This window comes from Brugia malayi (assembly GCF_000002995.4).
Source record: "Brugia malayi strain FR3 genome assembly, contig: Bm_v4_Chr1_scaffold_001, whole genome shotgun sequence".
NCBI classification, from domain to species: Eukaryota; Metazoa; Nematoda; class Chromadorea; order Rhabditida; family Onchocercidae; genus Brugia; species Brugia malayi.
Window position 1 is genome coordinate 4,398,662 of NW_025062475.1, and position 27,953 is coordinate 4,426,614.

A 27,953-nucleotide genomic window follows, 5' to 3' on the forward strand; every position below is an offset into this window, starting at 1 on the left:
GTGCCAAATTAGTTATTTGACATTTCTAAAAGAGAGCAAATTAAGGATTAATGTACATATCTCAGGTTCCCCAAACTAATTGCAGTTGTTTTGCGTAGCACATGTAGGTGTAGAAAAGTTAATCTCTAAATTCCAGCAAGGAAAATCTGAGAAACTTCGGGTTAAGGATGTCTGGAAATTTTGCATTGCATCTATCCAGAAAACATTAACACTGAGATAGGAAATCTCCTGATTAATCAATTCTGAGGTGTAGTTTTTTTAAATCAATCAAAATCTCATCATACACTTTCTTAAAAGTTTTTGCAAAATGTCTGGGTCAAAAGATATTCTTTATATGATCACTTCGAAATATCTCATCACTTTTTTACTTTAATTTGATGTCGAGAGAATGTTATTCAACGATTATTTCAATCATAATGAATCGCGGATATAATCCTTTCTTAGTCACTTAAACATATGATAAATATACTGATAAAGTAGCAAATTGTGAGGAATATTTTTATCAACATTATGAAATATACAAATCGGCTATACGTAACAATGAAACTAAACCATTTCTTTCAATCGATCACAATTGTTTTCACATTATTTCGCTTCTTTAAGGTTTTATCACTTGAACCATTCTGTCTAAGTAAGAAACCAAATTATTAAAATGAAAAATGAATAGCAAAAAATGATAATCTTTATTATAATCTTCCTACACTTCTTTTTTTATGGTAATATTTCTACATTTCACTGTGTGTGTGAAAACTTTTATAACAGGCTAACTTCGACTTGCAATTAAAACAAAAAGCAACAAAAAATGTGGATTTTTTATACATGAGACAAAATTTTTTTCAAACAAATAATTCCAATTATAAATAAAATTGAGAAAGAAGTAAGAACCTAAATAAGCAAAAATATTCATCTCTTAGGCCGCTAAAGAATTCCAAGCTCAATACTACCTAAATTCATTGAACTTAACATTTTTAAATAAGTACCAACCTGCTATTAATTCGTTTCTTCCGCCGTATAATATTTCCTGCTTTTTCTTTCCTAGCCATTAAATAACGATGTATTTCTTCCCAACGTCTATGCCAGTAGCGTTTTTCTTCAATAAACACTTTTAAGTCGTCCTTGCTGCAATTTTCAGAAGAATAGATAATGAACTCTTAATTTTATTTATAATGGTTAATTTTAATTCGAAAATTAAAACTTCGTAGTTTAAATGATGCAAACAATACATTTTGTTTTAACTTTCAAAAAATGGTTTTAAAGTAATCTTTCTAAGCTACTATCCAGGAATGCAATTACATATTTGCTTTTCTGTGAAGGTTCGGCAATATTAACACTCAAAAGAGAAAGGAACCAATAATAGTCTGTACGGTATCAGTAATCAAAAATGAAAATAAGAAAGAAAAGTGTAAATTGTAGCGGAATATTATATAATAAATTCAATGAATCAATAGGCTTTTCGGAAAAGATTCTTTAGTATTAGGACATCGAAATTCCATGACATATCAGTCGTCAACAATATTTATGAATACGCATAATGATGCAAAAATGTATGAATATATTTTATAATTAATTTAAAAAAATTGCAATTCCATACGTTTTTCCAAATTCTTCTACATCATCATGTTTCAGTTTCCAGCTTCGTTCATGTTCATCCACCATTACTCGATTTAATGTTTTTAGGATACCATCAAGATCAGAAGTTCTTAAGCCGAATGCCATTTGTAAATCCAACCTAAAGATATGACCTCTAATCTTAGAAATTGAAGTTTCTGACTAAAATCATAATAATTCTGAGCATGCTGTATCATGGACCGGAGAAAACATGAACTGTAGCTTGTTTAGCATACGTAAATATGTCAATTTTTCCAAATTAATCTAAGTTTACTTTCATAATTGGGATTTTGCTCGGTTCCTAAAATGAAGGACTTTTATGAAAAACTTTAATTGAGGCGTTCAGTTAAAAGAAAAAAAAAATCACCTTCTAACAGGTAGATCAGAACTAAATAAACACAGGACAAGATCACGGGCATGCTTAAGCACTGATGTCTCGTCAGGATAAAGCAATTCACTCTTCAGTACCCAAACATTGCACACCAAGTGTGCACAGTCACGGACACGCGATATCAGCAAGTGTCGAGGAATACATTTCGAAACATACTCTTGTGCTTCGTTCGTCGATATACACCGCACTAAATTTTTGTAGAGATGTAAAAAAGCCCACAAAGTAATTAGTTATTAGTATTAAAGATATTGAGATTTCTAACCTTTTATCATCAGGGCTCGAACTTGCTGGACCTCAGGCAAATGTCGTATACGTCGAAGTGATATTAGCTGATTGCAGTCATTCAAATCACTGAATTTCAAACCAATTTGTCGAAATATTTGAAAATGCTATAGCTTTAATACGGAAGAGCCGAAAAAAATAGACTTACAGTGCGTTCATTTTCTCACCAATAATAGCTTCTTGAACAAGCTGCATAGGATCAGGAACTCTGCATGAATCAGGCATTGTAACTGGGATTGAAAGTAAGGATTCGCTATATTTTATTGATTCTGTATCCTGAATTAAATCAATCAGTAAGTTAAATATCTTACAATGAGAGATAAACAAATATCGACAAAATAATATCCGAAAAAAAATTACACTTCAAGTAATACCAGAAGTCAAGAATTTACTGAATAGTTGTTTCCTAGGAAAGCACAGAAAAACAGATCGAGTATCAATTCATGGTGACAATATTCAAAATACAAATTTTGTTATATACCCAAAAATGACAAAGAAATTAACCGCCATGCAATTAATATTCAGTGGAGTCCAGGGATCTTGCTCAATAAGACGACTTCGATGAGCTGACGATTGTTCTCGACGCTTCTTCTGTCGTTCTGTTTCGGGTCGTTTGAACCGGACGCGAATTGGTGATGGATTTTTAGAACTTCCCTCCTCTCCCGAATCAGACATGTCATCTGAAACCCTTCTTTTTAAATCACATTTCTAGATTAATTACATGTTTATTTAGAGGCGAAATGTATAACTTGTTAAATATAAAGTAGCTTCGTAGTATCGCCTTAACGTATGTTGAGATGCACGTGATAATCAATGGCATAAACTTTGTCACTCTTCATCAAAACAGTACATGCCATATCAGATAATGAAGTTAAAGATAATTCAAAAATTGTTATATTAATCACACATGAAAGCAAAACGAAACATAAAAAAATCGCAGATGTGCAATGCGAAAATTTGCATGAAATTGGAAAAAATTTGTATGATTATGTATAAGTTATATTGTAACTTTATGTGTAATAGAAAAATTGACATGAGACACAATTTCGTAAAATAAGGCAGGAAATTTTATTACAAATTAAAGAACGAAAAATAAAAATTTCTTGCCTTCAGAAGTTCTAACTATGCTGTTTTTTCCTTGACCATTCAGATAGGCTATCGAACGTTTCATATCAAAACTACCAGTTAAAGGACATACATACAAACATTCTGCAAAAAATGCTTTCAAGCTATAATAGTTTTGAAGGTTTATCTCATACCAAAATGATCAAAATGACCTGGAAGAAGCATTTCAAATAGTTATTTAATAAAAGATGTTGAAATGTGCATAAATTTTCAGGTCAATAATTATATTTAAGTAAAATTTATAGAACTAACGATTTTTAAAAAAGCCAACAGCATAATGAACTGGTGCATCATTTCCAAAACTACGTCCAACATATACTTCTTCATCCATTAATCGACTAGAATATTAGGTAGAAGTGGTAAGAAACCTAGTCAAAATAGCAATTAATTTGTAAAATCCATAATTGCAAAAATTTGAAGTTTAAGAAGATAGAAAGTACAATAAACTATTTCCGGGAAGTTAAGCTGCATAATGATGCTATATAAAACTTAAAGGAAGAATTATGAAGTGTGCCAGTTAAATTAGAAAAAGAAATAAGTAAAAAAAAGAAAAAAAAAGAGATACAAAAAGAAATACGAAGTAAAAAAAAAAGAAATACAAAAAGAAATATTCGAAGTGATTGATTCCCTAGAAATGTTTTCCTTCGGTCATAACTGAAAGACCGGGCAAGTCGTTACAAAAAAAAAGAAACCGACAAGCTAAGCTTCACGGAGTGAATTAAAATTTCCCTAAAATGCTACATACAAATTGTTAGTCGCAGATGGTCCTGAACTTGTTCCTGAAATCAATGCAAGATGTTCCGCACGACCTTTATCGAACGAGCTCGACAACTTATCCACTGGCAATCTCATTTCCATCTGTAAACGATATGGAAGAAAATTATAAACCAAACTTCAACTCAACATTTATTGAGGAAGCATCACAAACTGTTGATATTTCTTAAAATTATAGCTAACCAAATTAACCAGCATCCTTGATAAAATTCTGAAACAGGCAAGTTTTGACATAAAGGCGTGTAAAAATATTACCATTTTAACATTCCTTTTGTAACGTGCTTTGACAATACCGCACCCAAATGGATTTACTTTACGTATTGGGTATTGAATACGATACAATTCGCTATTGCTAGGATTTCGAGAAAGTATTACATCTATCTGTAACAGGAACAAAATTGTAAGCAAGTTTCAATGACATAAAACAATATTGGGTAATGTCATAAAATCAACGCCAATTCAAATAGGATTCGGTGTATGGAGCAGCGGCCATTTCATTACTAGTGTCGTTAGAAATAATTTATTCATGGTTGGCTGCTATGAATTATATATGAACTGACTACGCCTTTAAAAAGTTAAAGGTAGTTGAAATACAAAATAAATCAAGTTGCATTATTACATATATTAAGTAGGCTAAAATTGGCCTAAAAATTAGTAGCAAAAGTAAAGAAGGAACCTAAAGCCCTATATGCCTATCCTATGCTCTCTAATCCATAATAACATTATTATCAGATGGAAGAATAGATTGCAAATGAATTTATGAAGCATTTCTGGCATAACATCATCATCATTCACTCATCACCATGATCCATTCAATTCTTCGTTTTATTTTTGTGCTAACAAGATGTAATTCCGCAGTAAATCCAAAATAATATGAGAAATTAATCTTTGGGGTAAATAATACGAAATTCGAAAAGAAAAATGAGAAGCTTTACCTAAGATTTGAACAAGCCAGATAAGCTTAACATGGAATGTTATTGTTTACTAAATGAATAGCTAGCTTCTAGTTATATGATTAGTTATATGACATTATTGATTTGGATAACATTACTAATCTGCCTAAAAAAATCCTAGTAAAAAGCGAAAGATCGAAAAGAGAAGGAAAAAAACTAACTTCTCCAGCAATATCATCATTATCATCGTCTCCAATCTTGCATATATCTTCATTTAACTCGTCTTTCATGACCTGAAATATGCCACAATTCAGGCTAGGCTGTTGCTCAGGTACCACATGTTAGGTTCCACCAATATGAAAACCATTTACAAATATCCATTTCTTGAATAATTTTACAATTTAACTGTTATATTTTCAAACAGAAATAATAAGCTACTCTTAGAAGATTGAGGCAATGAGAGAGTAGCGAGATAACACTGCTGTTAGGGAAAAAGAGTAAAAAATAGTTCTTTGATTTCTCGGAACAGCAAGGATTGCTGTTGAAGTTTGATTGCATCTTACGATGAAATGGGGAAGTGTTAATAATTGAGAGGGGGGTGGAGAGGGTGAGGAAGGCGTGTGGGAATCGAGGAGGGCACAGAGATTGATAATAAGACAGTGAAAGCATAGAAATGCCTGTTTTTCATAGTTCAATTATCAGTTAAAGGTTTGGCTTTTGGCTGATTAAAATCTAAGGGATTTGGTTGTTTCTTGAAGTTAGGAATATTAGCAAATGGAATCATCCATCTAATGGAAGGATGCAAACTCGGTTATTTATTTGCTGAAATTGTGAAATTAAAGTGCGATCATTAATCAGCTATTAATGTATTTTCCGATCATTTTATTAGGATGACATGATTCAGATCCTGTTTATTACTTGCCGGAATCTAGAAGAACTGATCAATTGAATGCTTTTTGTTAAAATTTAGAATAAAATCTCAGTAAATGCAACTGTGGAAACATATGATACTGAATTTCATTTTAAATTTCTTGATGTGAATCTTTTGAATATTCCCTTAAACATTTATTTATTCATTTAAATTTACGATTATCTTTTATCAGTTAACAAGAAATACCTTGACATACTCTGACACACTTTTATATTTTCTTATTTTGTTATTAACATTGACATCTCTCTATTATCACAATATCAAGTCAAGAAATAAAAGTTTTTTCTTTCATTTATTTTTGAAATAATTGCAACAATTTTTGTGACATTTCCGGAGTACTTAAAAGTTTTAAAATTTTCAAAAAGTTTAAAAATATTCTTTCTTAAGTCTTAAAATTTACATAAAAAGTTTTAAAACTTTGAAAATTTGAAGATATAAAAAGATGGGTTGAACGAAGAATGCGCTAGTATTAGTGGTGTTGCGTAAGCAATTGAAAGAGAATTAAATAGTTCTTAGGAAATGAGATCGCAATATTTTTGGATATCATTTATTATCATGTTACCTTCGTTCGAAACGAAGGTGTCAAATGTCTCAATTCATGTCAGAGTTGTACGCTGCTATTATGAGTATTTGATAAGATGATATATGCTTCTATACGATATATAGATATATATACTATAAGATTATAGATGTTTGAATGGAAGATACTATCTATTCATTAATATTGTAATAGGTTTACTGATATGATAATAACTTCACTGACATCATAATAATATATGTTTACTGATATGATAATTAACATATAATGTGTAAATGTTAGATAAACTGAAATAAAAACTAATCGCTTTAGAAAAATTGTATAGTGTATGCAAGGAATCATACTATCTGTACAACATTAAAAGCCTGTAGAAATGAAAAGGTTAGAATATGATGATGGTGGTTATTGTTGCATTATTTCATAAATATTTTAAAAAACTGAGCTAAATTTTTAAACATTTCTAATAAAATTGAGGGAAAAAAAAACAATGGAATCGTTCATTTGCGATCGTAGTTTATTGTATCATTCAAAATTATTACTTTTATCATTTTAGAAGTTTCAGGTTATTCAGAAAGATAATTTTTCTTAACTTCAGCAATCATCATCATAAGCTGAAATTTTTGTAGAATTCTGTTAAGTAATATATACTTTACAGCACTTGTAATTAGGAAAATACAAAAAATTAATATATCAATTCTTGCTAGATTCATTTTTTTCTAATAAACAGTATTGGTATTATAACGCAAAGCATTACAAATTATAAAAATTTCAAAAAAAAAATTTAATTTAGTCTAAAAATTTTTTTTAAATGCAATATATTCCAAGTTTTTACAATTAATAAAAATTTTCATTAACAATTTTATAAATTTATAATATATGCTGTAATATATTACCAAATGCAAATTTCTAAACAATTATTGATAAGTTATTTTCGCAAATTTTTTAATTATTTTGTTAATTTTCCTTTTTTCTAACAAAGTTATTTCTTTTTTTCTCAATATTTCATTTAATTTTTAGTGTGCATCAAATAATTGTGAAAGTATCTCAGCAATTCATTTCCACAATAATGCTGTAATCCTCAATAAATTACTTCGTCATAAACCACACATTAAACAGCGACTCAATCCATTATTGTATGATCCGTTGAAAACATCAATTTTTACAGTTAATAACAAATCTTAATCAATATTTTAACAATTTTATGCAAAAATTTCTGTTTTTAAAAAAAAAGAGAGAGAGAAGCAGAGACAGAGAGGGAGAGAAGGAAAAAGATAATAAGTTTTATTTATCAGTTAAGTCACATCAATTTATAAATATATGCATATATAAATGAAATTCATTCAATAATTTACAGCAAGAAGAATCAGGTGCATACTGTGGTGAACAAAATAAATTACTAAAAAATGTAAAAATTAAAGTATTGGAACCAGAAGAAATATTTCAACAATTATTACGAAAAGCATCCTTTCAACAACAACGATATTTATATGCTCAAGATGATTGCTTAAATAAATGTAATATATTGGGAATTAATTTGGATTGTGAATTGGTACCAGATGATAATATGGAAGTGATTAAAACAGCTGCATTCAAACATTTACAGCATATGATATTCTTTCAATGTGGCCAGTAAGAACATTTATTTATTATTTAATCTTAAAAAAAAAAAAAAAAAGGAGGAAGAACTTTAATACTGACATACTAGTAACAATATTTAATTTTAAAAAAAAATTTGATTGTTTTGCATAAATTTTCTTTTCCTTCATAAAAAAAAATAAATGTTGTAGGCTTTATTAAGTTTTGAAATTTGTGATGAATACTTTATAATGATTTTGACCACTTTAAAAAAAAATTTATGGTGATTTTCTAAATGAAAAAAAAAAATTAGATTTCCGATGTTACTGATAATTATGGTGATTGTGATAGTAATACTTACAATTGTTACAATATTGGAATTAGCCATTGGTATATCAAGGATTCGTACGGCTAAGAAACGAAGTAAAGCGAAAGATAAAGCTAAAATGACCATAGGAGGTTAGTTAATCTATGCTAATTTCTTTTATTTCCTTTCTTGTTGTGAAGTTTTAAATTTTCTATCTAAAATTCAATTATACTTTAAATTAGAAAGGATAGTAAAATGGAAGTCAGTTTAAAATTTATGAATACAGTTAATTTCATCTCAAATAGCAAACAGTTGCTACACATAAAATAACAAATGTCAAGATAAACTAAAATAATGATTATGAACAAGTCAAATATTGATTTTTCGCAAAATTTTAAACTTTTTAGAATTATCTATGAGTACAACAAAGTCCCGAATTGGAAGTAAATCTATTAGCAATGAGAATACAAATTTAAGTACCATATAAATGCAGCGGTAAATTTCAATAAATATAAGTATTGTAAATTAATTATTTTAATGGCTAGAATTTGTTTCGAAATATTCCAAAATCAATTAAATATAATTCAAAATATCCAGGTGCGAAACTGCATCTCGTATTTTTGTGTGATTATGAATTTTTACTTCAGAATTTACGGCTTAAATCTAACAATTTGTTAGTTGTATTCGATTTTTTACAGTTTTTAATTGCTTTATTGTGATTTAATGCTGGCATAAAGATTAATCATTACTAAATTACAAGTTACTGCATTCAACTCTTTGAACCATTAAAAAGTATTATTAATAAAACATCTTATGAAAAAGTTATTTATTAGTAACCTTTTTTTCTTTCCACATTAGGCATCGGAGAAAGAGTAAAAAAATATGTAAGATATGATTTGAAGCTTAAACATATCATTTCCTTTGCCATTTGAATACGGCTTTAGCAGAACTAAACAATCTGACAATTATGTTTACATCAATACTTTTTTGGATTAAATATCTGGCATAAAGTTAACTGTAATAAAAGTTAAAAAGAATTAAAAATTACTTGCTACCTTGCACAACAATATTTTTTATATATTTATATGTTTTTTTATATGGTTCACTTCATCATCTCACATTTTTTAATCTTATTAAAAATATTTAATTCTATCTTTGATAACTTTTAATTATTATATATATATATATTTTTTTTTGAAAAATATATTAGAGCTTTCCGAACTAATAGTTAATTCCAGTGATTTAAAAAATATGAAATGTATAGCAAAAATTAAACAAAATTCCAAAAAATGATGATTATCTTTAATTTGTGCATAAAAAATTTTAAATCAAAATTGCAACTTTCATATAAATTTGAATTCGTTTTTCTTTTCTCTCTTATGCAAAAGTATGTAAAAAAAATTTAAAGACTAGTTCAAAATTTTATTAAATTGACAAACAATTATTCATTCGGCATATCTTGTACGTGTATGTAATATCGTGTACGGTTGTTTCATTATACGGTTGCTTTTTCGTTCTTAAAAAGTAATGCAATTGAAAGTTAGAAATCATGATAAGAAATTATGATAAAATTTTTTTTTTTCAAATCACTATTAAGTTTCTATGAAAAATATTCTGTGTTTATTTTATATCTTTTCATTTCATACTTAATTTCTTTCAAAAGAAGCTCTCTAATAAATTCCTATAGGATAGTATTCATTTATTATATTTTCATTAAAAAAAAAAAAAAGAGAAGAATCAAAAATTGAGAAATGCATCGACAAAGTCAATATCGATTAACGTGGAATCCAGATAGATTCCACTTACTTGCACATCAAGCTAAGGTATTGTTTTTTTTTTCTTTTTCAATTAATTATTCATGTAAAATTATTATTGATAATTGAAAAATAATTGTTTTATTTTTATGTGAATAGCAAAAACTTTCAAAGTTTATTTAGATGAAATTTTATTTTAAGCTATCGCATTATTTGGATTATATTCAATCTTCGAATGAGAAACCAAAAACGGATATTTCCATTAAAGTACTTTTTTAAAAAATATTTGATATACTTGGAATTTAGTTATTTTTTTGAAATTAATCATTAATACTTTTATTATACTAATCGCTTATGATTGATGAATATAACTTAGATTAAATTTATTATCAAATATTTGATTGTAGATCTATGCTTAAATTCAATGAAATAGAAATAAAGGAATATCTTATCATAAACTGAAAAAATCTCTGGTGATTCTGATAGACGCATTGAAATTAACGAGTTAATTAATCATAAATTTCATAAAGTAAAATTTCCAGTAGTAAATATATAGTAAATATATATATATATATATATATATATATATAATTAAACTTTGTTTATTTTTTCAGCTTAGTGATAACAGTACAATAATGGTTCATTCGGAAATAGCAACAGCTCATTCCGGATATTTCCGTCGACAATATTTAAAGGAAATGAAAGCACAAAAGAAACCTGTGACATTGTTCATCGATCACCTCACCAATTACGATGCCAATGCTATTCGTCGTATGATTAACTTCTTCTACAGTGGTATCCTACCATGTTCATTGGCTGAAATTCCTGAACTTCTAGCCTTGTGCTGTAAACTTCAGGTCCGTTTTATCAAAAAAAAAAATGTTATTGGAGTAAGAATTTAAATGTTTTGTTTTGAAATTAAAATCCGTTGTAATTGCATAAATATGAAAAATACTGAATGCTCATTTTAATAGGTACCATCAATGAGAGCAATAATTGAAAAATTTATCATTCAAAAAGCAGCTGATCATAACTGTTTATTGGATTGTTGGAATATAAGTTGTCATCGACAATTTGACTTATCACTTCGAGCAAAAGATTTTGTGCTCAGTTATGTGATGCGTTCTTTGGAAGAAGTATGCCAAATCCAAAAGTTATACTTATATTTTGAAAGAATTATTGATTATTTCACATGAAATGTTATTTATTTGTCCCATCTCTCTGCCTCCTTTTTCATTTGAGGCAGTTTTGGATCTACGATTTGCGCAACTGGATCAAGCAGCTGTGGAAGAGTTACTGAAACGTGACAATTTACCGGTCCGTTCGGAATGTGACGTTCTACGTATCGCTTTGATGTATTATTTTCGTCGTGAAGGACATGTGAATATGCAAAGTTTGCTGAATGTTATTCGATACAATTGTGGTAATGAAACACTCATGCGGGTATGTAATAAAATAATAAGGAATATTTTAAATTATTAATACTTACTGATAAAATTATTTACATCACTAATTTAGTAAACGATCGGAAAAAAGTTTTCGAAATACTGTCATCTTATACAGAAATAATTTAAATTTTTTGAAAAATTTTGGAGCTTTTCATAAATTATAAAAAAATCAAATTTCAGATGCATCAAGATATTCAATGTATAGATAATGAGGAGTTGCGCTTTTGTTTCGAGCAAAATTGCGCTTATGGATTGTGGCAAAGTGAACGTCGTCTATACGATCAGAATATATGGCCTATAACAGATGCGCCATCGCCACGCAGAAATCCAAATGTTGACTGCAACTGGATTAATGCGCAATTTTACACTTTGGTACGGGTTTGTTTCTTGATCAATTGTTTTAATTGATTGGATTTTTAGGATTTCGTTCTTAAACTTTTGAACTTTACTGATTTTTAGCTCCAGCCTGCTACTGCATCTTCTCGATAGATTGGGATTTAATTCATGCGGCGTCTCTCATTTTAATTCATGTCGCGTCATTCATCAATTAAATATTTGTGTATTTCAGTATTAAATAAAATTCGTGGCATTATTACAGTGTTACTTTATGCAGATCATAAAGCAATCAGTGTTAAATGAATTGTGAATTACAGAAAGAAGGAGAAATGATAATCGTTTAAGTTAATAGGTTAAAGGCCAATACGTGGTACTGTAGTCATAATATTTCGGCAGGATTATCAATTTTGATAACCCAAGAATTCCGAAAGAACTGGCGACAGCTTAAGATTTCAGCAATTAATTTATTAAAAGAGGTTTATTCGTAGAAAATTGAAAGAATATCTTAGATATGTTTAAATGAGGACATTGCATGCGACAATGAAAACACAACTAAATATTTGCGCAAATTTTGCAATCAAAAAAAAAATATTTGCGCAAATTTTGCAATCAAAAAAAAAAAATGAAATTTTAGTATCGAATCTTACTGCATTCGCTTCGTCAACGTATAGCGCCAACCTAAATTTTATCTATTTCAAGACAACATTTCCTATTTTTTTTTTCTTCATATATATATAATTGCTCATATATTCTTCAAGTTTCATTCCAGTCAACACTTCCATTTTAAAATGAAACAGTACTTCAGAAAAATGACATAACTAATATAAAGTATGTTTAAAAGATATGTTACAAATAGTATATTGCAACTCCATCAAAAAACTTCCTAAATAATAGAAATTTTCAACTCTTAAAACTTTGTTGGAATTAAAAATTTTGCAACTAACGATGAATAATGTTGTCAGGCAAATGGTATCACAAAATTGTTTCACAATTTCACAAAAGTCCGAAAAAAAAAGAAAAAAGTGGGAAAAACAACAGAATGTTGCTTCTTGGAAAGAAATTTGATAATGAGAAGCAAAACAAAAGCCAATTGTGACAGTGCATAGAGATCACAAAACTTTTACGAATAGCATAAGATGATCGTTGTTATAGTATTTCACTCAATTTCCAGTGTTCACAATTCTAGATTATCTTTAGAAAGTGAACTTGTCACTATTTGCTTCTTCTATTTTAATTCAGATTACTTTCTTTTTTTTTCCTTTTTTTGATTAATTTCTTAATTCACTAATTCAACGAATTCCATAAACATAATTATTTTCTTAATAATTAATAAGTTTGATAATTGAGATTGTATTTTTGTGTTTAACTGGAACTAAATATGAAATGATTAGAAACGATTTTATTAATTTTTATCATCTATTCTTATATGAAGAAATTACTAATTTGGACAATTCACGGATTTAACTTTGAGGTAACAGCAAGTCAACAAGTGGTAATGGTAGAATTAGCCAAATGAATTATAAAAATCTTAGGCTTCAATGGTCTTTTTGTAATTGAGAACTGAAATGATGAGAAACAAAAGTAAGTACTTTATTTAGATTTTTTTCTTTGCTTCTGTGAATAATAATTAACGCAACTTAATTTTTGAAAAACTGTTACATGAGTATTGTAGTTTACTGCATAATTATTAATCAGACCAAAAGAATATTGCTTCTAGATGAGTATCAAATACTTATCATCTTTGCTGCTTAAAATTATATATTCTATAATAAAAAACAAATGGTTAGAAAATTTCACGTGAACTTTCAAAATTAAGATAAAAAAGGATTTTGATATCTTAAGAAACATAAAAATTTTATTAAAAAAATGGACACTGAATTTTATCAACAGAATCGAAATAAAAATTTGAAAAAAAAAAAGAAATTTAAAAGCAAAACTAAGAAGAAAATTTAAATAAAGCAAAATTTTTAACAATCTAAACCATTAAATCCATCAAATTGATTGCTTTGCTTGGAGGAATTGTGCTTGATTGGTTTGTAAATTATTATACAATTCACATTTGTGTCCCGTAATTAATTAGTTTAGAAAAGAAAAATTAAATTTAAATACTTCCGAAAATCTGTGGTTAATAATGCTTTTATTGCCATAGATGAGAAAAGAAGCAAAATGTTAAGCGTATTTGAGTAAAAACAAATTTAGAATTTCTTTCTTACTGCTCTGTTTGCTTGTGAAACAAAGTAGTTTTCCCTTTCTTGATAGATCATATCGTTGACTTCTTTGTCTTCGATACTGGTAGATTCTCGAATCTGTACTGGTTCTATTCTGTGTACGTGTACTGTGAGAGTTTTCGTGAAATACTTTATTATTCAAACCCCAAATTTGGGTAATTAAACCACAGATAACATTAAATATTATACAACATTACAATAATGAATTGATATCTAACACACAAATGTAACTTAATTATAAAATATTTAAAGATACAAGCAAAAGGAAGAAATTGGGAGGGATTTTATGGGTGTTAAGGTTACAAAGTGGATTAAAATCACTTAGAACAATAGTCTTTTTTCACTACGTTATAGCTTCACCAATGTGACGACAAAGTGATTGGATGAAAATTCTTTCCTACATGCATTTTTAAAAATATTTTGATTCATTTCTCATCACTCTGGCTTATCAGCTCTTCAGTTAATAAAACACTTGAAAGTAGAAACATTTCAAATTTAAGTTAGGGAAGAGTGAAATATTAAAAAGCTTAGAGCAGTGACAAATCTTCATGTAGAAAAATAATCTGAAAAAGACACTATTATTAAGTTGTATTATCGATGCTTGCTCTTTTTCATTTGAACTCTGATCGTAGATTAAAGTCGTCATTAGTTATTCGGATTGGTTTTCATTAATTACTCTCCACATGATAATAAGTGCTGTTAATTGAACATTAATTTTATATTTTCCATATTATCAGTGAAGCATTACAAATTACAATTATTGACTAATTGACTAATATCACACTAATTATCAGTTAAATTAACGATGTATTTTTTTTCTTTGTACTAAAAATCAGTAGAATAGCGAGAAATTAAAAAGTAACGGAAACATATTCGAAATTTTTAACAACATTAATTTTTTATAAAATTTTAAGCATAGCTATGTGAACTAAGAGGAATATATATATATAAATTGATGTCATAAATTGGGAGATTGCATAAAACAAATGAGCTAATAAATTATGCAATCTGATGGACATCCTCTGTGCATAAGATGACCTCATCAAATTGTACTTCCTTCTATTTTCTTGCTTCGATGCCAATCATTTATACCTTTTGCATATACTTTCAAATAGTTGCTTTATCCTAAAATGTCTTCTGATGTTATTTAAATTTTTCACAACCAATGATCTGCTAAAGTTAAAAATCAATTTTCAACATCCATCTTTTTAACACCAAACTCTTGTAAAGGTTTAATTTAATTCTATTGTTGCTGTTTTACTACGGTAGTGAAATATGCAACATAGGTTTCTTTTCACTTCGTTTTGATTTTTAACTCATCTTCAAAACTATAACTTTGATAAAATACTACAAATGCTAATTGTATCTGAAATTTTATTATTTTTTAAATTTAAATTGTTGAATTTAAGCGTTAAATTCAACGAATTGATTAACCTACATATTCGCTTCATGTTTGCAACTCTTACTCAATCGCTACTTTTAATTTACTGTTTACTGATTTCTTCATTGTAACTGCTATACGAGATCAAATCGAAATTGCAGGACAGTTTTAATTAAGCGCTATCGATAATAGACTGCTTGAAATTTGAAAAGAGTTGTAGAAACGAACACAATGAACTTTGCAATAATTATAGGTTCATTATTATTATTTATTATTATTTTATTACTATCATTAATTATTATCTTTATCCTTAAAGATTTTTTTCTGAAGTCAAAATGAAAATATAATAGATTATTGACTATTAGTAAACGATTACTTAAGATAATCTTTGTGATCTCATGGATTTACTGCATAAATTAAATTATAAAGGTTTTTTTTATGAGTCCTTAATTTTAGAAATTGTAATATTCAATTTTAGTGTTGACACTGTTTAAAATACAATTTGGTTCACTGCGAAATCTGCCTTCGAAGCCAATAGACTTTACAAACGACTGTTTGGTTTATCGAAAAGTTAACGGAACAACCAGAAAATGGGATTATGATGAATGCACGATCGGCAATAGTTGTTGTTTTTCGGCTATTACTATAGGTATTTTGGTTTATTTTCGAATTTACCTTTAAAATTAGAACCATGGAAAAGTAAAGAAGCATTTTACATGCGGTACTAAGAATTAGCTCAAATTAGCATAGACTAAAACAAAGCTTTTGAATAAAACTAGCTAAATTAGCTAATTTTAAAACTAGCTAAATTTGTAAAAGAACTTAGATATAAATCTGATAAGGAAAATTCAAATTAATCTGAAATTATTCAAGTCAAGAATTTTAAACATGACACTTTTTTTTTCTTTTTTTTTCATCCACCGTATTTATCCTCATGACATGCGAATTTAAAATTCATATTAAAATTGCTGGGAAACATCCATACTTCAACTTCAACAATGAAAATTTATTGTCAGTTCATCATTTTTAGAATAACATATTAAATCCATATGTTCAGATCAGTCAGGGAAATTTATCGTTGAAGCAGGTGGTTGTCAAAATGATTTTCAATCATTCGTACGGCAACAGGCGGGCATTCTAGTTCATCCAATTGATCGTTTACCTTTTATAGGACAATTCAGTGATGAAAAAATCACCGAGTACTGTGAGGTAATATAAAAACAAACTACTCGCAATTAATCAATGTAAAATAAAAGGAAATTGAAGCACATAAAGTATTTTGAAGGAATTCTTATTTCCGAAGCGATAGATTCATTATTAATATTAAATCACAAATTAATTTATAGTTTGAAATGTGTCTCGCAAGTGCGATACCAAATAATCATTGGCGAATTTGCGCATGTCATGAAGATAAATGCAATGAAGGTGGTGTCGATGAAATGTTAAAAAAGTACATGGCTGTTAAGCCTTGGGAGACGAGCACTCTTTCACTGAATCTGTTCAATCCTGACATTGAAATTCTATTTAATGGTTAAATTATTAAATGCTTTTAAACGATGAATTAAAAATTGTAATATCATTTAAGTCAACTTTTGATGAGGATTAATTAATTAGGGGATGGCTATTTGTGATGTAAAAGCTAATTGTTTAAGTTTCATGAAAAAATATGAAATTGATAGGACGAGCTGTAATTAATTTTAAATTATTTCTCAAAGTTTACATCCACAATTTATAAAATTAAGAAATATTTGCAAGAATTTTCTCATATAAAAATAAAGTAATTTTTCTCTTTTTTTTTTTTTTTTTTTTGTACAATTGAGTTTTTAACTTTGTTTTCTGCAAACCAAACTAGTTTTCAACATTTTTCAACAATTCCAGGATTGGATTCATATAATCTTAAGTTCAGAGATATTTATTCAATATGTAAACGTAATTTTTATTATGCTAATAATAAACGGTCGTTTTTCATAAAGATAATATAACTCAAATGTCATTTTTTCAATTTCAACTAATTTCAATTTTAAATCCAAGCACTTCATCTATCATCGCTGCATTTTCTCTCTGACTGACTTAAAATAACTTTCTTTTCAAAAACAACAAAATTTGTAGTATTAATATACCATATAGCTTTTTCACAGTTATTTTTCAAAGAATTTCTGTTAAACACCTCTGATTTTTAAATATTCATTTTCAGTGCTTTCAACACGGCTCATAACATAGCCTATTTTATTAATGGCGCTGATTAATTTGAAATAACTGCTGGAATACAAGAAAAATGCATAGTATCTTTTATCAGCATCATTTAATCGGACAATAATTTCGATCAATGGTTAAGGATCAATTGATTATGTCAAAATTTCCTTCATTATCCAGCCTCAGTTATAAAACTGAAGCAAACTGAGCCACTTTTGAACAGATGGGAAAAAAGCGCCATGAAATAAAAGCTCAATGAATATAATTGTGAAAACTAAAGATTGGCGCTATAAACTGATACAAGAAAAAATGGACATTTCGTATGAACTGGAATATCACTGCCTGCTCAAATGACTTGAGAGAAATAACATGCAAAACTGTTTGGAAACAACGATGAATTCGGGAAAAAAAATGAAAAATGAAGCTAGAAAATTCATAAATTAGCTCATTGACAAATTAATCAATTTTATTAAGCATGGAAAAGAGACCTATAAAGTGTGACAATGACTAAATTTCAGCATAACTAGCAGTTTTAATCCGCTCAGCTTAAAAGGAAAAGTTGAATTGAACAAATAACAAGGAAATTCTAAATTTTTTAAAATTCCGAACCATCTCAGAATTGTCTCTGTAATTCCGGACCATTTCTTTCCAACGTAGAATTCTGAATTGTCTCCATACAATGTATAATATACTTCTGCAGGAGACATATTTCCCAAAACAATTTTACTCATTTATGAATAAATAATAAATATAATACTTTTAGGTAAATAATGTTTTTCAAATATATGAACAACAAAGTATTCCTTTCATATCAATTTAAAAAAATTTTTTTTTGATTCTTTTTTAATAATTACTTTTAAGGATATTTAATTTTTTTTTGTGTTAATATTTTGAATCAAACTGGTCACATCAGTCTAATGACATTTCATCTGATTATTTTTATATACGAAATCACTCATAGATCAAATTAAAGCCTAAATTAACTTACAGTGTTATTTCATAAATATTATTGAACTTTTGCTAATCTATGCTTTTTTATGTTCTTAAGAGCATGATATTTCTTATGGAGCTAATGAAATTGTTGCTAGAGATGCTGGAATAGATAGTATCAACGTAGGAAACAAATTAAAGTTGTAAAACATATTTAAATTTATGATATCAATTTTATTCAATCAATTTTATTAATTTAGTCTCTATTTAATATATGGAAATTTGTTGTGGTATATATAAATAAATGTGTGAAAATTTTTTCCAAAAATAATTTTACTTAATTTAAAGGATCAATAATAATAAGTACAATACTTACAAATAATAAATATTTCATTTTTTTTTCACAAATAATTTCAAGTTACATCTATAACAAATTTCATCAGAAATATTGCCAAAAAAGTATTCCTAGATATAATATTTTATACTTCGGGTTACCACTACTATTACTGCTACTGCTATTACTACTTGTCACATTATTCTTTATTTCTTAATAATTTAATTAGTGGCCTTATTTTTTTAACGGCCCAATTGTCAACTATATTCAATGCTAGAAATAATGTTTTTATGATGTCACGTGCTCTCTTATTATAAATAAAATGAACAGTAGGTGTTACGGAACAGATGAAAATAAAATAACAATTTATGAAAATTTTTGATGGTATGTTAGCCTTTTCGCCGAAAATTTTAATCAACATTGGTGATAAAAAGTTAAAAGTAATAATTCCAATTTCTAATATTCCACAGTTCCATGCAGCCTGAATTAGCATTGACCATTCGAAATGATGAATTTTTACTGCATTTGTTTTATGTCTGATGATGCATCTTTTCGCAATTCCTGAATATTTTTGGTAATTAATGATAGATTAAGTTATGATTAATGAAAAAAACTCAAAAAAAAATTGAGTAAATCAACAAATTTTTATAACTGACTTTGAAATTGTCAATAAATTTTTTAATTATTTTTACTATATAAGGAAGAAATAATTTAGTATTACAAACTTTGAATTTGATTATTATTTGTTGCAAAATGACGTTTGTGACGTATACTGCAGAATATCACAATATACATGATAAACATTGCACCAGGTATGAATAGTGCCCAAAGATATGTCATCCTAAAGTATTAAGCAGTTAATCATTGTTTTAACATTTTAAAGTCAATTGAATTTTACTATGACAATGAACAAATGAAAAGACATTAGCTCCTATAACAGGGAAATCTTTCATTAAATTAAATTTCTTAAACGATTAAAAATCATGAAATGAAAATTTGTAGTTTAGTTATTTAAAGCTTAAAAATAACATCATGTTAAAAATAAAGAAAAAATTAGAATTGAAAGGTGACCTAACCTCCACCAAATTTTGCTTATTACGTTTGACTGTAAACAATTCGTTTCCCAACTCAAATTCCAAACAAAGAAACTTCTGGTACAATAATAAAAATCGATAGATATGAACACTACAAATTAATATTTGATGTTAATAAAATGATCAAGAATTAAGAAATCCAGTGTGAATTACAAAATTTAGTGCCTAAGTAGAAATTCCGGGTGGGTTCCTTACTTTGAATATTTGTTAATGATATATAGTAAATCTTTTTTAAACAAATGCTAAATTATACCTAAAAAGTATCAATTATAGAAGATATTAATTAGAAATTATTGTTTGGAAAAAAAAAAATCATTTGGTTATTGCTTGAATGATATCAATAATTCATACCTAAAAGTGACAACCATAGAAAAACGATTAAAGAATGTAGCTTTGCTGACTCAAAAAAATGATAATATTTTGGTGAAATTAGCGCCACAAAGCGATTTAGCGTCAACAGGAATGAAAAATGAAGAATGGAAAAAAATGAAAAAGTATCGAAAGTTGAGAATGCATGATTGATCCATGTTGTTTCGTTTGCTAAATAAAACATAAGCAAATTAGTTATTCAAAAAATTTTTTTTTGCATGTTACAATGAAATTGTCACTTCTCACCTCAACATTCCTCAAAAAAGTTTGATATAATGAAGTGTACATTCCTTAAAAGTGTTATAGAATGAATTCACTGAAATTTTCAATTCAAATTTTTGAATTGAATTTGCTATTAGAAAAATTTGATATAGGTTTAGATCATTTCGATTGTTACGTTCAATCTCTAGAAAAAGTTTAAGTGTTTGATATTCGAGAAAAATACAGAAAAGATTGCTATTGACTGTTAGTTATAAAATAGTGTCATTAAAGTATTTTATGATCAAAATAAAAAATCAAGCATATTTATCACATTTTGTTAACAATAATCTCATTTTTTTTTCTTTTTTTGCAGTACCATGAGTTGAGAAGGAAAAAAATTTTTAATGGATTATTTCAATTAGTATTTAGCTAATACTAACAGCAAACAATAAAAAATGTAAATAAAAGTAACTTACTATACGAATTATTTTTAGCATATAATAATTCAGGTAGTACAACAACTATTTGTGGGAGAAAAGCCATAAAATGAGAAATAATCAATTGTAAAGTGATAAGTATAAATTCCCGACCGTAATGACTGTCTTGTCGTTTACAGAATAATACGGTTGTCATCAGTGTATTGCTAATAATACCGTAAAGCAAGAAAAGTGTAAAAAGTAGAATGGCCAGGTATTTTATAGTTTTATGATTTTCATCTCTTATGTCAATCATATTGATCATTTCGCATTTTTGACAGAATAATGATAGTATTAGAAATAATACAGTAATATAGTAAGAATAAGTTAACATTTTGTTAAACGTTAATCTTTACTTTTATTAAAACTTCAAATGAGTTGGAAAAGAAAGAAATTTAAATAGTTGAAATATTAGCTGTAAAATGCAGTGGACGATAGAAGTTTATTTTAAGAAATGTTAATAATTTAGCTGAAAAATAAGATTTTCTATGTCTTTTGCAACTGCTAATAGAAACTGCAAATAATAATATCCAATTATGGTCATTAATTTTCATCCATGTGACCAAATATTTGAATATTTGCTCATTTCTGTGCTTAATGAAGTTAACTATAAAGTTAACTTTATTATTCAGCTAATTTAATTTGTATAGCAATTTATTTTTGTTACGTAAGTCATTCAAAACCAATCAGCTGATTACAATAAATAAATTGAAAAAAATAAACCAAATAATAGATAAAAGAAAATAAATTTTTAAGCTTATAACTGTAAATTATTTTTCATTTAAGGTTTCTTGAAATGCAGCATATTTTAGTTTTTTATAATTTATTATTACGATAATAGCTATTATTATTTAAAACCTTTATGCCATGATAATCAAATTTTGATATATATTTATCAGAAATGCTATGCAACTAGGATTAATCACAATTGAAAAGTGCAAAGTATGCGAATTTGTAAACTGTGATAATAGAGGAAAGATATTTTCTTGTAATTTATAAAGAAAATGGAAAAACAGAAAAAAGACAACTTTTTTTACTTATATTTTCCATTTCATCGTTTTATTCATTTATTTCAGAGTCAAGAAAGTAGTCAAGAGATTACATATTTTTTAATATTTAAATTAAATTGAGTGCATTATTATTATTATTCACCAATATAGGTTTTTTTTTTTTTAAGATGAAAAACATTATAGTTCGAATTTAGTTGATAGAATTAATTAAAATTCATTTCTAAATGTTAACCAGCAGAAATTATAAATTCACGTAATTATGAAATGTTGCTATTATTTGAAAATTATACAAACAATAAATGTTTTATTAATCATAACATCTGCAGTCATATGATTTCTCGATAATGGACACTCAAGATTAGCGATAACATCAGATCCTTCTAATCACCTTTTTTGGCTCTTCAAACTTTTTCAGCTTCTGTTTCTTATCTTCTAGATAAGTTCAAGAAATAAACGATAACATATAATAGTAAAAGAAAAGAAAAAAAAAAACAGTACTAAATTAAACCAAAAAGCTGGCAAATTAAATTAAATTAAATCGAACTCATGCATTCATACGAAGAGTAGTCATGTCACATATCACAAATTTATTTTCAAGTAGAAAGGATAAATAGTTTGGAACAGAAATGAATATCATTTGAACATTAACTAATTTCATTCATTCTTTCACATCATTTAATGAAATGGAAAATTTTCTATTTATATCATCATTTCTCATAAACAATGACAGATGTCACTAATGGATTGGTTAGTTTTGTAAATAAAATGTTTTTGTCAAGTTTAATCACAAATATTGAAATTTCAGACCAAAAAAAGAAGGAAAAGAAAAAGGTTCAATGAGATTCAAAAGAAAAAAGCAATAAATTTTTAACTTAATAAAAATTTCCTAAAAGAAATGCATTGATAAAGTTTATAGTAATCAAAGACGGTTGCTGTTATCATTGTTAAAATTGTGAAAAGATGGGATCTTTGTTAAATTAAATGGAGCATGCATAGCGAGTAAGTTTTGCTGGGAAGATTGCAAAAAAAAAAATTAATCAATCAAAATTTTTTTAAAAAAAAAGCAAAAATAAAATTGTGGAAAAGGAAGAAAGTTATGAATTAGGAATTGTTCAAAATAAAAAAATTAAATTATCAGATTTTATAAATATGAATGAAATTTAAAAGTTATCTATAAAAGTTTTAAAAATTAAAAATTTTGGAAATTTTAAGTTTTTATAAGTGTTTGTCTTCTCTGTGAGGCACAAATTTAAAAAATGATTTAAAAAATCACCTTTTTCTCTTAACTATGTTATCTACAAGTAATACGTGACAGTCTCATGTTGATCTCATTATTAAATGATTGAATATTGACTTCTGGAATGCCAAATTTGTTTCTCGAATTTACAATCATTATTCCATTATTTGACAGCTAACGTGATAGTAATATATGATTTTAAATAAATTTAAAATATACAATATACATATATACAATATACAAAATATACAATTTTAAAATATATACATCCGACGAAAATCAATTTTATGTTTACAGAATGTGCCTAATAATTTTTGTAATCATTTCACTGATTATCGTAAAAGAATCATTTGCAGTGGTAAGAAATATTAATTTCCTTTTTTTAAAAAAAAAAAGTTTGTCATAAATCAAATTGCATGAAAATATCCTTTGAAATAATACTTGCGTGAAATGCTAACGCGTTTTACACGTTTTAATTACAGTCTTTTTCTAAACACTGCAGTATATATGCCAGCTAATAAAATTGACTTTCGTTTAAACTATCATTTAATTAATTTATTAATTACATTCAATAGATGAATTTAATGTAAATAATCTGAAATTATTTGAGAAATGATGAAAAGAAAAATGTGTTCATATTTTGATTAATTAAAATTGGAAATATTTTAAATTAAAACAAAAAAAAAAATTAATTGGTTTGAATAAAATTTCATATTTCGAGCATACACGAATATTTGTAGAAATATTCATCAAAACTGTTTAAAATATAAATAATTAACATTTTTAAACATTTCAAAAATAAAAATTGACTTGCTTCATCTAAAATTTTGCATGCATTTTCTTTTGCAGTTTAAATATTACAAGCAATTGTTGGGTATGCAAAATGAATTGCTACAGTTAAATTCGAATGTATTTTATAATATCGAAATTGAAATTTTCTATCCGTATGATGCTAAACAGTGCAAGGGGTTTGAAATTTTGAGTTGAAAAGATTAAAATGAATAATTCAGATTTAATTTACAAGGTAATTTTGTTATCTGTCAAAAGTTTTCAACAATTATGGAAATATATCAAAATGTGAAATGGTAAAAATTTCATTCGCACAATGAATTATTAGCTTTGCAAAAAATTTTCTTTTTAAACCGCTTTTTGAGCTTATTAAATTAATTTATTTATGAATTGAATTAAGACTGTCAAATGAAATCATATCATAACTTGCCATTAATTGCTATAATTTATTTTGATATAATGTAAAAGATAAAGAATAATATTCATCGAATTACTATTTAGGCCTTTTATAGCGGTAATCAATCGAGAACGAAAATATTCGTACAAATTTAATTTAGATAAGAAAAGTGGTATATGGTGGGCAACATTCTATAATCAAAGTTTGTACTATTTAAAAATAATAGTATTAAATTAATAGGACATATTTAACTTATATATATTTTCTTAATAAAAAGTATATTTTATTTTAATGGATAAAAAAGTTTTAAATTAGTCTAAATTTTTGGTCAAAATGCTATTAATTTGTTAATATATCAAAAAACGATATATTCATGATAATTATCATTTATTGAATATTAATTTTTTAGGCAAAAATTGATATATAATTTGAAAAAACGATAGTTTTTTTTCTCAAACTTAAAATTTTCAGTTTTTTTTTATGTCATTTTCATCTTATTTTATTTGTTATAAAATTCAATAAAAATTATAGTAGAAGCAATTTAATCGATAGCATAATTTCAAATTTAAAATTTACACTCTGCATTCAGACGAAAGTCGATATATTCTTGGCAATTATCAATATGGAAATCATTTTAAATGGTCATTTAGTATTAGTAATTGGAAGGTTGAAATTAAATGGAATGGTGGAGAAGTTAAATTTCCCAATTTTCATGGTATTATTGATATGTTTTAGAATGAATGATGAATTGAATGCTAATTTGCATAGTTGATAAAGAAAAAGAAAAATGAGAGAGTTAAAAACAAATTTGGATATTTAATTTTTCAAAACATTAATAATATGATAAGCAAATTAATTAAGTAAAAAAAAAGACTGTTTGATGGACATCAAAATACATATATTTCTGATAATCGATTTGTAGATTACAAATTGTTCAGGTTATTGCAATCGATTATTATGATTAAATAACTATAATAAGTGATCATGGATGGTTGATCATTGATGGGTAACTGCAGTAGATTATCATGATTGGATTATTTTACATGTCTTCTTCTTTGATGTCTTATTACATGAACTGATAAATAGATAATAAATTGATACAAAGCATTCCAGAAAAACTAAACTTTTTGTTATTCAGATGACGAAGATCTTGCTTTAGTATTAATTCAAGAAAGTTGTCAACCTGATCGAATAATAGTTAAGGAGTATTTGAGTAGTATGTCATTCGTTTTTTTAACTAAATTTTTAATTGATGGGCAATAATAACATTGCTAAAATATCAAGGAGCAAAATGAGGAATAATTGTAAATTTGAAATTTATATATTTGTTTTTTTTTTTTTTTCTAGAAGAATCTGAAATGGGTGAAAAAGAAATTGAATATTTAACAAAACCGGAAGAAACAGTGATAAAAGCAATGTCCAATGAGACAATAACATTTGCTGAAAGTGTCAATGATACAATAAAACAAATCGAAACCGTTGCAAAACACTGTATGTTATTAATTATGTTAGCAAAATTTATGACAAATACTCAAAAAGGGTACATTTCCTGAAAGGATCTCTGTTTCTGATTTTATGGATTAATGAAAGAGTAGTAATAATATAATTATCTTTGATTCTGTTATATTATTTTTCATTTTTTTCTACTTTATTATGAATAATTAAATGAAATCATAGGGTTAAAATAAAATTTAACTTATTTATAATCATTTATATTAGGTGAAATGTTTTTAAAATTTCAGAAAAAAAGCACTATTTTTTAATTTTTTAATTAATAGCTTCTTGTATAGTTTCATTTAACATTTGAAAGAATAGTAATATAATTAGCAGTGATCTTTTTTTATTTTACTATTTCATTTTCATTTTTTACTTTTCTAATAACGAGTAGTGTCATGTATTATTTTATATATCTGAGTAATCTAATAAGGTATGAGTAAATATGCACTTTTAATTTATATATTTTAAAATTAACTTAACTTTTAATTGAAAAATGATATAGTGATAGTAATAAAAATGATGTCAAATGTATTTGATATGATAAGAGTAAATGTGCAGTTTTTAACTGAAATAAATTTCAAAATTAACTTTTAATCATTCAAAAATTTACTTTTTATGAATTAATAGATGATAATTGCAAGTTTATATTTTGCAGTGCTTTCTGACGATGAGCAACAGCATATATTATTTAATATATTTAGTAAGGTATGAATAAATGTGCACTTTTAAATTATTAATTTTAAAATTAACTTTTAATTAGAAAATGATACAGTGATGGTAATAAAAAATGTTATATTGATCAATTTAGTCTGAATTTCCTACTGATAACTGATAATAGTTCATTGGTTGTTTATTTGCTTTAAGGTAGTTTAGACTGCAGCATGAAAATCGAAATTTCATACTTCAGATTGATGCAGTATTGATTCTGGGAGCGGTACTGGCAATTGTTGTTAGCTGCGTTATGGCTATAATCGAAATTCGACACTACAAACTATATCAGTCAGCTAAAAGTAAACCTGTAAGATTGGTTTTAACCAAGGAATTCCTGGAGAAAATACGAATTGAGCATTGCAATAGGATGAAATATGGTTTGTAATTTTTTAAATAAAATTATAAGCACATATTAACATTTAAATAGCTCTTGAATATTTGAAATATTTAAGATGAAAAATAGTTTTAAATTCAATTTGCTAACTTTAGCAATTCTTTGTATTATTGAATGAAATTGTAATTGTTTACAAAAAGAGGAAAAAAGGATCAATACTTTTGTATTTTATTTTAATTTTATTTAATTTATATTTTTTGTTTAATTTGAGTGAATCTATGTTTGTTTTTTCTTTTTTGATTCTGAATTAATCAAAACAGCCTACTTGTATTCTTATAATTTTGCTATGGCTTAATTCGATAGTATAAAACGGTTGAGAAGAATGCATTTAGCAGATAAATATTAATTGATGGACTATTTGGCGCCGTATACTTTTCGGCAAATGATTAACAAAGCATTTAATGTGTAGAAATAGATTATATTTGAATTAGTTAGAATTAATAAAATCAATATTTACTTTATAAGTTATTAAAATTTTTAATGATATTAATTGAAATAAAATTTTCTCTTTTCATTAGTACTCTTATTTATAACCCTGTTCAATAGCCAAATAATTAAATTTGTATTCAACAATGATTTCTGTATTATTATTTTAAAGTTCATTTGAAATTTACTATGAATGTAAATTTTATTACAACATTTTATCATAATTGTGTAACTAATTTCTAAGATTTTCTTTTTTTAGGCGAAAAAAAAGATCAAATGAAGAAATAACAATGCATTTACTATTTAAAACATTTTGTGAAATAA

General features: G+C 26.5%; 5 protein-coding genes across 5 annotated transcripts; 4 read left to right on the forward strand and 1 right to left on the reverse strand.

Moving 5' to 3' along the window:
• Positions 1 to 560: 560 nt before the first annotated feature.
• Positions 561 to 2,271, reverse strand: Bm6212 (uncharacterized protein; the record flags this gene model as incomplete). Its single annotated transcript, XM_001902770.2, has 5 exons — positions 561 to 627; positions 985 to 1,119; positions 1,592 to 1,729; positions 1,976 to 2,186; positions 2,262 to 2,271. 5 exons carry the CDS (start codon positions 2,269 to 2,271, stop codon positions 561 to 563), a joined length of 561 nt encoding a protein of 186 aa, XP_001902805.2.
• Positions 2,272 to 6,523: 4,252 nt separating this feature from the next.
• Bm16948 (Uncharacterized protein) lies at positions 6,524 to 8,911 on the forward strand (the record flags this gene model as incomplete). The annotated part of the gene is made up of 6 exons (XM_001902771.2): positions 6,524 to 6,604; positions 6,855 to 6,923; positions 7,560 to 7,706; positions 7,897 to 8,171; positions 8,431 to 8,576; positions 8,832 to 8,911. 6 exons carry the CDS (start codon positions 6,524 to 6,526, stop codon positions 8,909 to 8,911), a joined length of 798 nt encoding a protein of 265 aa, XP_001902806.2.
• Positions 8,912 to 10,175: 1,264 nt separating this feature from the next.
• On the forward strand, positions 10,176 to 12,115 carry Bm3650 (Uncharacterized protein; the record flags this gene model as incomplete). The annotated part of the gene is made up of 7 exons (XM_043076530.1): positions 10,176 to 10,247; positions 10,380 to 10,445; positions 10,793 to 11,035; positions 11,153 to 11,314; positions 11,421 to 11,621; positions 11,807 to 11,998; positions 12,086 to 12,115. 7 exons carry the CDS (start codon positions 10,176 to 10,178, stop codon positions 12,113 to 12,115), a joined length of 966 nt encoding a protein of 321 aa, XP_042932464.1.
• A 3,687-nt stretch (positions 12,116 to 15,802) lies between these two features.
• Positions 15,803 to 17,106, forward strand: Bm10651 (Uncharacterized protein; the record flags this gene model as incomplete). Its single annotated transcript, XM_001895684.2, has 4 exons — positions 15,803 to 15,824; positions 16,050 to 16,220; positions 16,629 to 16,780; positions 16,918 to 17,106. 4 exons carry the CDS (start codon positions 15,803 to 15,805, stop codon positions 17,104 to 17,106), a joined length of 534 nt encoding a protein of 177 aa, XP_001895719.2.
• Positions 17,107 to 24,291: 7,185 nt separating this feature from the next.
• Bm10652 (Uncharacterized protein) lies at positions 24,292 to 27,917 on the forward strand (the record flags this gene model as incomplete). Its single annotated transcript, XM_043076531.1, has 8 exons — positions 24,292 to 24,383; positions 24,706 to 24,803; positions 25,191 to 25,316; positions 25,740 to 25,817; positions 25,949 to 26,092; positions 26,754 to 26,803; positions 27,006 to 27,186; positions 27,889 to 27,917. The coding sequence occupies 8 exons, from the start codon at positions 24,292 to 24,294 to the stop codon at positions 27,915 to 27,917; spliced, it is 798 nt and encodes a 265-aa protein (XP_042932465.1).
• Positions 27,918 to 27,953: the final 36 nt, after the last annotated feature.